Genomic DNA, 12,852 nt, shown 5'->3' with positions numbered 1-12,852 from the left:
ACAGAGGGAAAGGTAGGTTTTTGTGCAGATGAAACAAATTGGATATAACAATTAATTTAGAGGTGCTGGTAGGTAGATTTGAGGAGCTTTGGACAGAGCTAGGCTAGCTGTTCCCAGTCTTTCTGCTAAGCTAAGCCACCCAGCTATATTTACTCATATAACTGTAGGCAATTATGTAGGCAGTTCCCCAAATGTCAAGCTATTCCTTTAAAGCTTTCTTTAAAGAAAGAAAAATGAACAGTTTGATTTTTTTGTCAAACATTTTTCTCTTTGTGAAATGTCACATTTGATAACTACACTGAATGTAAATCTGGTCTTTTCGACTACTCAAAGTGCTTTTTACACATACACTGAGCCTAAGTGCTCAAACAGAAACTAACATTCACACACATTCACACACTGGTGGAACAACCGCCAGGGGCAATTCGGGGTTCAGTATCTTGTCCAAGGACACTTTGACATGCAGTCTGGGGGAGCCGGGATTGAAACGCCGACCTTCCGATTAACAGCCAACCCGCTCTACCTCCTGAGCCACAGCCGCCCCTGTGTGAACGATACTGTGGCAATAACATGCTGTGTATTAAGCAGGCACATCAGATGGCAAGCTGTCATTATACTGTCTGTCCAGTTAAATTGACAACAGCAACCCTGTTATAACCTAGTCCCTTGCTTGTTCAAAAGAACAAGGAAGCTTGGACAACTTCAGTGAGCAAAAGCCTTTTTAAGTGTATTATTTAGTGAATTGTAAAATGTCAGCCACTCAAGTATTGGTAATTATCACATTTCTCCTTTATTTTTCTCAAAATAGTCATATACAGTGAGCATTTTTGTATATCCTTCAAAAGGAGAATGAACCATACTGAGCAGAGAGGCACAGACCAAATAAAAAGACACTCAAGTTGACAAAAATACAACACTGGTGATGAAAAGAAAAAAAGCCTGTGATTGCATGGCAAAAGCAAATGTCCACATTCTCATTTTAAGTGTACTTTTTAAAATCTGTCAATAGAATTTCACATTTGTAACCCTGCTATTTGAGCCAGTTGTGTGGTTTCACCTTCAACATAGCTTTGACAGAATATCTTTTACCCTGAACACCTAATTCTCTTTTCATATTTTCAGCACAGTATCATTTGAGAGATTCCATGATTCTTCATTTGACACACATCAAACTCTCAGTGCCATAAATGCTTGTCATATAAAAAACATATGCTGAATAGACATCAACACGAATAAGTAACAATATTAATGGGTCAGATTATCTCACAAAGTATCTACATATTTGCTTGCCATCAGTTGTCAGTCCAAGTCGCATATATGTGGAATGACACTTCTCATTCCACAAAGCATCATTCCCACTGTTGTTCTCCAAGATAAGTCAGTGATCGAGGTTTTGCATTATTCCTCGATCTATTACACAACATACTTACAGCAGCCAAGATCCTGCGTTCCTTAAAAAATAAATAAAATGTTCTCTTAAATAAGCAGTGCTCAGCTTTCAGTCACCATCTGTGTGACCCCTGCAACTTAAAATCTATTTTCTACACAATGTGCAATGTCAAATGAACCAGTATTAGAGGAATAGTACAATATTTCTGGAAATACGCTTATGAGGTTTTTTGGTTGGTTGTTTTTTTTACGAGTAATACCAGAAAATTTATACCACTTTCATGTTTGTATGGTAAATATGTAGCTACTGTCTGAAGCTGGTTAGCTTAGCTTAGCATAACAAAATCCACCTTGCGGTACCTCTAAAGCTAACTAATTAATTTTCCGACTTCCTGACTTCTTGTTTTCCGCTGGCTGCTGACTGTGGCTTCCCATTTTACATCCAGACATGAGAATGGTGTCGGTATTTTCATCTAACCCTCCAAAACTGGATCAAAAGTGAAGCAACATTGTCTACACAAAGAGCGCTGCAAAGTACTGCATGTACTCTCATGTCAAGATTGGTTTCCCCTTTTCCTGTCTGTCCATTATGAGTGGATATGACATTTAATGCTCTACAGTCTGAGTCATACAATGAAATGGTCAACAGGTGCAGCTATTTGTCTGCATTTGACCCATTGATTAACTGTAACAGCATGAACTCAATCTCAGTGACTTTTTCAGCAGCAGTCACACAGTGTACTGTATTTTGTTGTTTTCATTCTTCCTCGGTTCCTCTGAAAACTCCACTTAAAATTGCCAAATGCCAAAAGTTGGAGAAGTCTGGAGTTCAGTTTTGTGCATAAAACTGCGAATTCACATGAGTCTTGTACCATTGAGGATCTGAGTGGACGCTCGGGTGATGAGAAGAGTCAAGATTTAACACAAATCTGTTACATAAGGTCACCCAGTAATCCTTGTTGTATGTTGTTGCTAGAGATTAGAGAAGAAAGTGTTTGCCTTTGGCTGAGTATTAGTGAGTTAGAACAAAACCACTCTGCACTACAAAAGATTAGTACCAAATGCATCTACTGGGGTGATGTCCCTCTAGAATCCATTTAACCATCCATCTAAAGAACAAATATTGTCTTTCAATCACTCATTTTTCCTCAGAATACAGCAATACATTGTGTAGCACATAAGTCATATAAACACTGAATTAATCTCAAAAGATAAATGCATTGCGAATGAAGTGAATGAGTGATGTACAAAGATTTACAATTAAGTATGACTTTCACTGGTAATGCTAAATAAAGCTTTCTCTATTCACATTTATGGTTATAGAACCTGGGTCTAAGCTGTGCAAGAAGGAAATGAGAACATCAGTGGCAACAAAGGTAGGGCAAGGAAATAATGAGGATGACTTGAAAGGCAATAAAGGGGTGAGTAAGGGAGAAACCAATACTTATGCGAAAAATTGACTGACATGATGGAGATGTTTAAAGTAGAGCTGAAACAAATGGAATAGAAATATGCTTTCACTGTCATATGGTAGTAAATTGAATATGCTTGAGTTTAGAATTGTTGATGGGGTAAAACAATCTGAATACGTCACCATGGGAAATTACAACAGACATTTTAACACTATTTTCTGACATTTTATATACAAAATGGCTAATGGAGATAATGACTGGCAGATTAATTTAAAATCAAAATGATTCTTAGTTGCAGCCCTAGTTAAGAGTACACAAGATAAGTGAAGAAGTACACAGAAGTGTCCAGTGCTTTGAGTTAACACGTCAGTTGATTCACCAACTTAATATAAAATTTTTTATCTCAACTTCACCACATTGATAAAGTAAGATGTACATTTATTTACAAAATACAAAAAGCATTACTAGAATACAGGCCTTAAAGAAAAAGAAAAGATTTCTAAAACTGTTTTTTTGAACTCTATTGACTGTACTATATGTTACTGCTGAAGACAATTAGATGTTTCTAGAAGACGAGAAGCGCTACAGTGGGGAAAGGAACAGAAAAAGACTAGGAATATGAAAGGGAAGAGAAAGAGCTAGGAGGGAAGAAGTATAAACTGTAGGCTATATACTGATGAGACGTGAAGCCCAAGTGGTGGCAGGTAAACAATGGTACAGCAGAGAGTTTCTACATCATTAACTACTGCATGTAGCCTCAACCTCCTACGTGGCATGCTGTATGTAAGGTGTTAGCTAGGAGAGCCACCTTTAATGGGAAAAATCTCATCCATACAACCATATGCTACTAACAAATCTATGAAGATAGAGTGAAAGATTTGGTTCTGATGTTCTGTAACTAACAACACTTAAAATAACTGAAATAACTGTGTGGCTTCACATGGCAGGGAGGTTTATGTGGCACAATTCTAATCATGTCATGGTTTTTAATGTTAGAGTTGTTGCCTCTCTCTTTCCTCTCAGAGAGGGACGAGGTCAGCCTTATGTGAAGTCTTTGGACACAGCCTCAATGAAATTGGGGGCTGACATGAGGATGGTGAAGGTGCAGATGATAGAGAAGAGGGAGAAGGCCACCAGACACAACCGATCCACCACCGCGGCAGCAAACTTCCACTCGCTGCAGATCGCCTCTCCCTCGTCCTGCTCTCGGAAGCGCCTGGCAATGTACTGCACTTCCTCCAGGATCAGGGAAATTTCTGGAACCTGCTCCAGCAGCAAAGTCCGCGTCTGTTCTGAATGGATGTCATGTGGGGAGGAGCCATTGGGATGGGCGCCCCCGCCTCCTCCACCGCACACCACCACACCTGAATCAGTGCTCGGTGGGAAAGCAGGATTTTCTGTGCTCATCGAGTGGTAGCCAAAGTACACGTTCATGTTCCCGTTGGTCGTGGTTGACTGGGTGGATGCCTGCCCTGGTATAGTGCTCATCTGAATGCTGCTGGTGCTGGTATGGTGAAGAGGAGGGTGGGAGTACTTGTAGTTTGGCGGGCTACTAGAACTCACAGCTGTTTTGTTTTCCTCTCCGGGTTTCTTCATGCGGAGAAACCAAGCGCACCAGTTGAGTAAGATGACCCGGACCTGGATGAAGAGAGGCAACAAGATAGAAATTTAACTTTTACTACCCAATCTTACTTCTGACAGTGTGACATGACAATGCCAAAATAATGTGACTTGGAAGGTGCGGAGGCTCCCCTTCCAATGGACTGCATTATTTCCTAGTAACTGTACGGTTCAAAGTGCATCATCTTGCTAATAAAGTGCTTTTGTTTTTATTTTTTGGGTGAAACCCTCATTAAACCGAAAGCTTTGTCAACCTTAAAATAAACTAAAACCTTAAAAATAAATGAATTAAAAATATATATATATAACCGCAGTTATCACAAAATAATAATCCTGTTTGTAATGGCCTCTTACAAAACAGTACAAAAAATGAGTGTTGTTAACGCTTACTTAGGGTGCTGTGTATGAATTAGTCAAACCTTTGTGATGTCTCTTTATTACTCCAACAAATGGGAGCAGCAGCCTTGTCTAGATGATTAGTTGAGGATACCAGTGTGGTTATTTGAAAATAATACACCTACCTACCTTGGGAAATTTGAATTGGCTATTCTACATTTTGTAGTGATAATTTAATTAATTATGGGCTTTGAAGATTAATATTAACCTACCCATTTAGGCATCTTCCCTCCATGTGGGTCATGGTGGTGGAACTGCAGTACCAGGACTGTTACCACCACAGACAAGCCCACAATCATCATGGTGCTAGCAAAGTACTGAGCTGAAGAGGAGAAGGACATATAAGAAAAGCACAACTATTTTAATTTGGGATAGAGAACAATTAATACGGTTAAACAAAGAGAGAGATTAGCCAGTTATCTGGAATGAACCAGTTTAGAGTGAATTTAAAGCTTATGTATCTACATACAATAAGAAACATGAGAGGTAAGTATAGTATGTTGGCAGGACTGTTGCCAAGTCAGTCAGTTTGTTGGTGAGTCAGTGGGGAGTTTATCCCTGTCAACAAACCATAGGTCATAACACCACAGGTGCTCGTAGGAGGATGACTGTAACATTTTATTTCCTAATTTACAAACCAACCAAAACACATACACGCTTGCAAGCTTTTGAAGTCACATAGACATGAAAATGCATAACATATGCATGTAGGCAAGCACGCAACTCCGTCCACACACACCCTAATACACACACAAACATGACATGTCAGTTTTCTTTTGGATCTGGATATGATATCAGAACAGAAATGTGGACCAATCAAATTATTCCTCATAAATTTTCATGTCAAAGTATGATATCATAGTGCACACTGTGGAGCTTTTTTCAATCTATCAGTTCTGCTTCATCTGTTATGTGTTAATATGTCTACTCTAATAAAGGCGAGTTTGCCAATAGCTTTGTTTTACATCACTGAGCTGCCAAATGATACCGAGCAGCATCTCCCTCTGAAGCCTCCCCTCCCATGTGATAGCCGGCTGCCTTGTCTCTTCTGATCTGCATCAGTGTGGTCTTATACAAGGCAACTCTGTTTGTCTGCTACACTGAGAATAATCAGCAACCTCCCACGCCCAGCCCCTCCCCCTCTCAGCCAAAACATATTGGTCAGTCGGTGACATGAAAATTTTCCTCCACATACTGTGACTACTGTATGAAGTGTGAATATCTTGCCAATGAGTCGATCAACTGTACAGACAGATCAGACTGAAATATATGCAGCACAATTGCATACAAAGTAAATGGAAAGATGCTGAAAATATATCAACTTGCAAGAAATAGTTTTGCTTATCCTGGGGCTTTATGTTTCATAAGTGTAGAAAGAAGAGAAGAAAAAGGAGAGAAACAACAGACCGATCTAGAGTCTCTGGTGAAATGGCTACATTTTACCCTTTTATCCAAAGTGCTTTACAAGGTTGTTTTCCACCCCTACACGCGCAGACTAACACACCAAGCCTCCAATAGCTATGATGGCCAACCATCAGTGAACAATTTGGGTTCAGTGTCTTGCCCAAAGACACACTGACATGTGGACAGGAGGAGGTGGGGACTGAACCGTCAATCCTGTGATCTGTGAACACTTTGCCTCCTGGCCACCCAAGGTGAGTTCACCAGTCAGTGGCTGAGCTGAACACAAACATATACAGCTAGTGATGGGAATTACAGCTCTTTGAAGGGAGTCAGATCTTATGGCTCTGTTCGATGTCTATGAAGATTCTCAGTCATCCAGGTCATAGTTATCCAACGAAGGTTAAAATGAAGGGCAACTGGACTTGGTTGAAGCTACTGGAAGACGTTTCGTCCCTTATCCAAAGGACTTCTTCAGTTCTGACTGACTGGCAGGGAAACTCAGCTATTTAACCTCAGTGGGGTCGTTGGCCCGGGTCATCGATACCGCTGGTTCGTTAGTGTTCCTTGTTGCTGTGACGACAGTCGTTACAGTCGTTGAGACTACCTGTGGCCAAGACTGAACGACCATCGTTGGTATCTCAAGTCCAGTTGCCCTTCATTTTAACCTTCGTTGGATATGGCTCTGTTCCTTTCCCGAGAGCCGGCTCATCCGGCTCCCAAACAGTTCTTCATTTACCACCACCTATGTTGGTCACTGCCTATGTTGCATTCCTATTTGTTACAAGAAATAAATATGCAAGATTCTTCATCTGCAATACACTGAAAATTCAAATTGATGGTTAAAAACTGTGATACGTCAAAAATAATCTTAGTTCGATAACAAAAATAACACCCTACTAATAGAATACAAGATAGTAGATGGCTTTAGCTGGCAGCCATGAACTGACTGCAACATAAACTTTTTGCCACTGACAGGGTCAGACTGTTACACGAGGTGTCTGACAACATCATAGACAGGATACCTATGAGTGACTCCCGGTGAGACTCCTTGTTTTTAACAAGAAACAGGACAATTCACGCTCTGAAATCTCACAAAAGCCAAGTTGTTGCAGGAAGACAACGGAGGAAACACGAGTCAGAGTTGAGTTGGAGTAACAAAAACATGCTTGCAGTCCCTCTATGTACACAACAAACTCCTCTCGTCCTTGAACAAGCCTTCTGTCCAGTCAAATTCGCCCAAATGATTTAAGGCGAAAATATGTTGCTATTTGTCTGAACACACCTTCACAGCTGTCCATTCAATATGAAGCTGGAGCCAGGAGTTTAGCTTAGCATGAAGACTGGAAACAGCTAGCCTCAAAGATAAGACGCCTACTAGAAATTCTTAAGCTCAAAAATTGACACATAAACCTTTTTATTGTTTTGTATTATTGTTCAATATAAAACCAATTAAAAAACAAGTTGAATTAATTAGTGAGCTTTTGACATACATACATATACACACACACACACAAACACACACATACAGTATATATATACACATTGGTAAGGTATATATGTATATATATATATATATATATATACACATATGTACCTTACCAACGTGTTTATACCTGACTTCATATCCTCTAACTTTTGAATGTGCCTTACCCATTATTATGAGCAAATGTCTATAGCATAGCTAACTGTTTGGGAGATAAGCCCTTGATCATTTTGTGATGCATCTTTATTGTGCTTTCTTTTTCATCCTTTTTAAAGTCAGAAAATCCTCAAACTGAGCAATAATTAGAGCAGAAAAGTATCTTACCAATCAGAGGAACAGAGTCTGAAGTGGCAGGCATGATCTCTGCTACCAGTAACATGAACACTGTTAGAGACAGCAGCACTGTGATGCCTGCAGAAAGACAGTAGACAGAGAAGTGAGCAGAAACAGGACATGGGTTAAATTCTTTCATCACAGTCTGTTTTTCTCTTAAATTGCAACTTTAGAGTACTCAAAATAAATGCTGCTGGTCGTTTCAAAATAGGTGGAAACAGCTGTGAATTTATTTTGGAATAGTCACTCACTTTTCTGCCCTCGAGGGAATACTGGCAGTTATATATTTACACCGACCCTGTCTCACTGAATGGCATTTTGAAACAGGCTGGCATTTTCAGGTCCTGGTGATTATCTTTGCTGTGTTTATAATGGAACATTTTTTTCATCTGCTAATGAATAAAATCCAACACAAATGCTAATTCACAGCCATAATGTCAGAATTAGCATAGAGCAATGACAAATGAATGGGTTAGCAACAGCGTCGGGACCTGGTGGGCTGAGATCACCAAGGCGGGGAGGGAGATACATTTTTGTCTTCATGTATGATTATAATCATGAATCATTGTCCCTCTGTGTGTGTGTGTGTGTGTTTCTTTGTACTTCCTACATAGTGAGCTGCAAGATTTAACCAACAACGTGAGGACATTTTTGGCCAGTCTTCACATCTTCAAAGGGCTTTGTTTTTTGGGATAGGGTAGAGTTAGGTTTAGGTCACAGGTAGGGGAAGGGTCCAGAGAACGCATTATGTCAATGAGGGTCCTCACAACTATACAAGTACAAGGGTGTGTGTGTGTGTGTGTGTGTGTGTGTGTGTGGGCGCGCCCGCGCGCAGGGATGGCCTGCGTGTGCTGATGTGTGTGTCCTGCCCTGTACCCAGTGAAATCTTCTCTCCTGAGTCAGCAGGGAGCAGGAAGACCAGCAGGGCCAGACCAGAGATGAGCACGCAGGGGATGAGCAGGTTGAGGCCGTAGTAAAGTGTCCTGCGACGCATGGTGACTGTGAACGTCACATCGGGGTAGGGCTCCTTACAGCAGTCGTAGTACAGCTCATTACGCTTAGCTGGCACACCTGGGGGAGCAATGAAGAGGTGGGAAAGAAGCAACTGGAGGTCAAATACACAGAACTATAAAGGTCCAGTTTCAGTTCTGCATGGCTGAATAATAACAATAAGAACTTGTAAAACAAGCTGTTAATGTGCAGCTGTGGCTACTGATTTAAATATTAATGACATTTTAAAGAGTTCAAGAGTGTGCTTAGCAGACAGAATCCATTTAAAAATCCTTATATATATATATATAATATAATAAATACCATTTGAGTCAGTGAGACAATTAGATGATACATGCTCCCCTGTCCCACTGTCAATGTGCCTTTAAGCAAGGTACTTACCTTTTTACTACAAGCAAACATGTGATTTCATTATATTCAGGACAGTGGATTAAGCATTCTGGTATCTCCCAAATCATTTGTATATATATATATATATGTATATACCAAAAGCTAAACAAGTTCTGTATCTGAAGGTGAGACTCTCCTTAACCAAGCACCGGTATAGTAGATTTTAGGAAGATTAGGATTTGACCCTGAACATATTTGTGGTAAGCAAGTACCCTCTTGCCTAAATTAATACTGTGCATAATACAACGATGTCATGATGTAATCTTTTACATAAAGCAATGTTTCACCTTGTTTATAACAACATATTTCAGCCAATCTAATCACTATAGCCTAGACACTATAGAGCACAGGTTGCTGTGGTTTGTTACCTAAACAGACAGAGGTCTAAAGTCAAGTGTTTTGAGTTATAAAACACATCTGAATCTGACAGGCAGTTGTTGCTCATAAACTCTTCATTCTTACTGGATCTGTCACTGCTGGACTTGTTCAGTGAAACCACAATAAGTGATGCTGTGGTGCAAAATCCACAGTTCTGTGTAAAATACATTCTACAAATTATTACTTTTTCAATACAATAAGATTAAAACTAACGCGATGCCTCAGCAGCCTTAGATTTAAAGTTATAAACTTTTTACCACAAAGATGAAATTTGATACTGAAAAGACTGACTGCTGAAGTCTCATATTAACTTCAGCTGAACTTTACACTTTACATCTCTTTACAGCCAATGGAGACAAATGGAACAAATACAGCAACCAAAAACTCTTTCAGTGTACATAATAGTGCATGAGCGTATTGTTTTAAAAGAGTACCAATTTAGCATTGCACTCCTGAAATGTTGTCGGACTCACGATGGACAGCTTTTAAAAAGAAATAATCAAAATCAATGCATTTATCACTTAAGATAAATTTTCAGATTTCTCCCTCTGTTGCCACAAATGGCTTCATACATTTTTATGCATATGCAGTAGTACTCCCCAAGACCTGGAAACAGCCTATGATACGTAAAATCAGTAGTTTCCCTTTGAGATAGATTTGAAAAAATTTGACCCTATCCTTCAGGATCAGATTTGGACAGTGTCTAAGATCTGTCAATAAGTATATCAAAATCCTTTTGTGCTACAGAACAGGCGTAATGTACATTCAAATCTGAACTTTACAACCTTCAAATTTTGTGTGAACATGAAATTACCCGACTATACAGTCATAAATCATTCATTAATCCCTAATGCTCATCGCCGTGTCCATATCTGTCTTGCCGGCATATTTACTTTTACACAAAAAATCTGCCTTGTACATCAGATCAACAACAGAAAACAATTTCATCTTGGTCTAGCCAGAGTTTAATAAGTCCACAACACTTTGTGTACATTTGTGATTATGAGAGCCATTGTGTAGCAAGATGATTAGTAAACGTGACTTTGATAGGTTTCATCTTTACAATCACTTCAAAGTGGACTACAGTAGTGTTATCTTTTCACCTTAATTGAAAATTTAAAAAAATCTGGGAATGCTGTGTGTGTCGGTGTGTGTGTGTGTGTGTGTGTGTGTGTGTGTGTGAGAGACAGATGGAAGGAGAGACACTTGTTGCTCACAGTCAACAATCAGTGTTGAGTAAAGATTAACCTGAAGGGCCCTCAATTTGATTATGGTTTGACCATCATTGTCCGGCCGTATGAATCATTCATACATTTAAGTGTTTAGTGATTCTAAGTGAAGCCTGGGTACAATGCAATCAGCCACATATTCAAAATATGCAGCTCATTTTGGGGTGAGATGATGATTTCGGCCCACAGTTTGTGTGTGTGTGTGGGGGGGGCATTCTTAGAGAAATTCAGTTTAAATTAATTGCACGGATTAAATTTCATTTCATTTAAACTTTGTCACCTGAATGCTAAAGAGAAATAGCCTTTGTTAGCATCTATTAATTTGATGGATTGCAGACCTGCAGATGCATACTTTGTGTGTGTGTGTGTGTGTGTGTGTGTAAAAGTGTGTATGTGTGTGTAAGCTGGCATGAGCATGGGTATGTTCTGAGGCACCAGGACAGTGTGTGTTCTGGGCCAGCTTGCCGCCTGGCTGTGTCTGAATTAAGTGAACCATCCCTGTGCCAGCTGTCACCCCACACACCATTGCCCCCCTCCTCCATTCTCCAAGCCAGCTGGGTACACTCAGCTGGCTCACTTTGTGTGTAAATCTGTCTATGTGTGTGAATGTGAATTATTCTGCTGGACTCTGACTAATACCCAAGCTTGGGTTAGAGGTGATGTGAGTTCTTCATTTCCACATGGCAGAGGGGAGAAATCATAACACAAACACGAGAGAAGAAAAAGAAACAAAATGAACAGAGGAAAGGAACCAGTATGCTTTCTTATCTTATCTTTAACCTGATCATGTATCTCTTTGTTTGTGTCTTTGCAAGAGACTGACAAACAGAGAGGTAGTGTGGACAGAGTTAGAGAAACTCAGAAAGAAACAAATAAGGATAAAATGAGCCTCCGAGACGAAAATCTGGTTTTATAAAGCTCTTAAAGGAATAGCTTGACACATAGGGCGTACTCACTTCAAAGCTGGAGCCAGGAGACATTAGCTTAGCTTAGAATAACGACTGGAAACTGGGGGAAACAGCTATGCCCCCTCTATCCAAGGTAACAAAATGAGCCTAGTCTAAAGCTCTAACATGTTGTACCTTGTTTGTTTAATTTGCACAAAAATCAAAATGTAAAAACAACAAGGTGTGTTTTATTGTTTTTATTTCACCAAAGCAGTGACTTTTCCAAAATGTCTAACTACAGTCCCCTCCAGAAGTATTGGAACGGTAAGGCAAATTCCTTTGTTTTTGTTGTTCACTGAAGACATTTGGGTTTAAGATCAAAAGATGATTATGAGACAAGAGTTCAGAATTTCATCTCTCATTTCCTGGTATTGTGAATAAAATCTAGATGTGTTAAACAACTCACCAATTGTATTAGACCACAGCATTCTTAGGTGAGCAAAAGTTAAGGAACAAATAATCTTAAAGTGAATAACATTTAATATTTGGTGGCAAAACCCTTGCTTGAAATAACTGCCTCATGCTTGCGACCCATCGACATCACCAAACTGCTGCATTCTTCATTTGTAATGCTATTCCAGGCTTTTACCGCAGCTTCTTTCACTTCTTGTTTGTTTCGGGGTGTTTCTCCCTTCAGTCTCCTCTTAAGGAGGTGAAATGCATGCTCTATTGGGTTAAGGTCAGCTGATTGACTTGGCCAGTCTAAAACCTTCCATTTTTTCCCCCTGATGAAGTCCTTTGATTTGTTGGCAGTGTGCTTTGGGTCATTGTCCTGCTGCATGATAAACTTCCTCCCGATTAGTTTCAATGCATTTCTCTGTAAATTGACAGACAAAATGTTTCTGTCCACTTCCGAATTG

At 39.7% G+C, this 12,852-nt stretch overlaps 1 protein-coding gene across 2 annotated transcripts in view; it reads right to left on the bottom strand.

The window, feature by feature from the left end:
- Nucleotides 1–3,696: 3,696 nt before the first annotated feature.
- chrna8 (cholinergic receptor, nicotinic, alpha 8) overlaps nucleotides 3,697–12,852 on the bottom strand; it is a 56,018-nt gene continuing 46,862 nt past the window's right edge. For both annotated transcript variants that reach the window (XM_038714325.1, XM_038714324.1), the window contains 4 exons: nucleotides 8,914–9,108; nucleotides 8,029–8,115; nucleotides 5,030–5,139; nucleotides 3,697–4,439 (listed from right to left, as the gene is read on the bottom strand). In XM_038714325.1, the coding sequence (XP_038570253.1) occupies nucleotides 3,843–4,439; nucleotides 5,030–5,139; nucleotides 8,029–8,115; nucleotides 8,914–9,108 (989 nt within the window). In that variant the 3' untranslated portion in view covers nucleotides 3,697–3,842. The remainder of the gene's footprint in view (nucleotides 4,440–5,029; nucleotides 5,140–8,028; nucleotides 8,116–8,913; nucleotides 9,109–12,852) is intronic.

The sequence above is a fragment of the Micropterus salmoides genome, unplaced genomic scaffold (assembly GCF_014851395.1).
Source record: "Micropterus salmoides isolate LMB-PRFRI ecotype aquatic unplaced genomic scaffold, ASM1485139v1 Ms_hic_scaffold_12, whole genome shotgun sequence".
Taxonomy (NCBI): domain Eukaryota; kingdom Metazoa; phylum Chordata; class Actinopteri; order Centrarchiformes; family Centrarchidae; genus Micropterus; species Micropterus salmoides.
The sequence above is the reverse complement of the archived record's forward strand: the minus strand, read 5'-3'. Positions and strand labels throughout refer to the sequence as shown.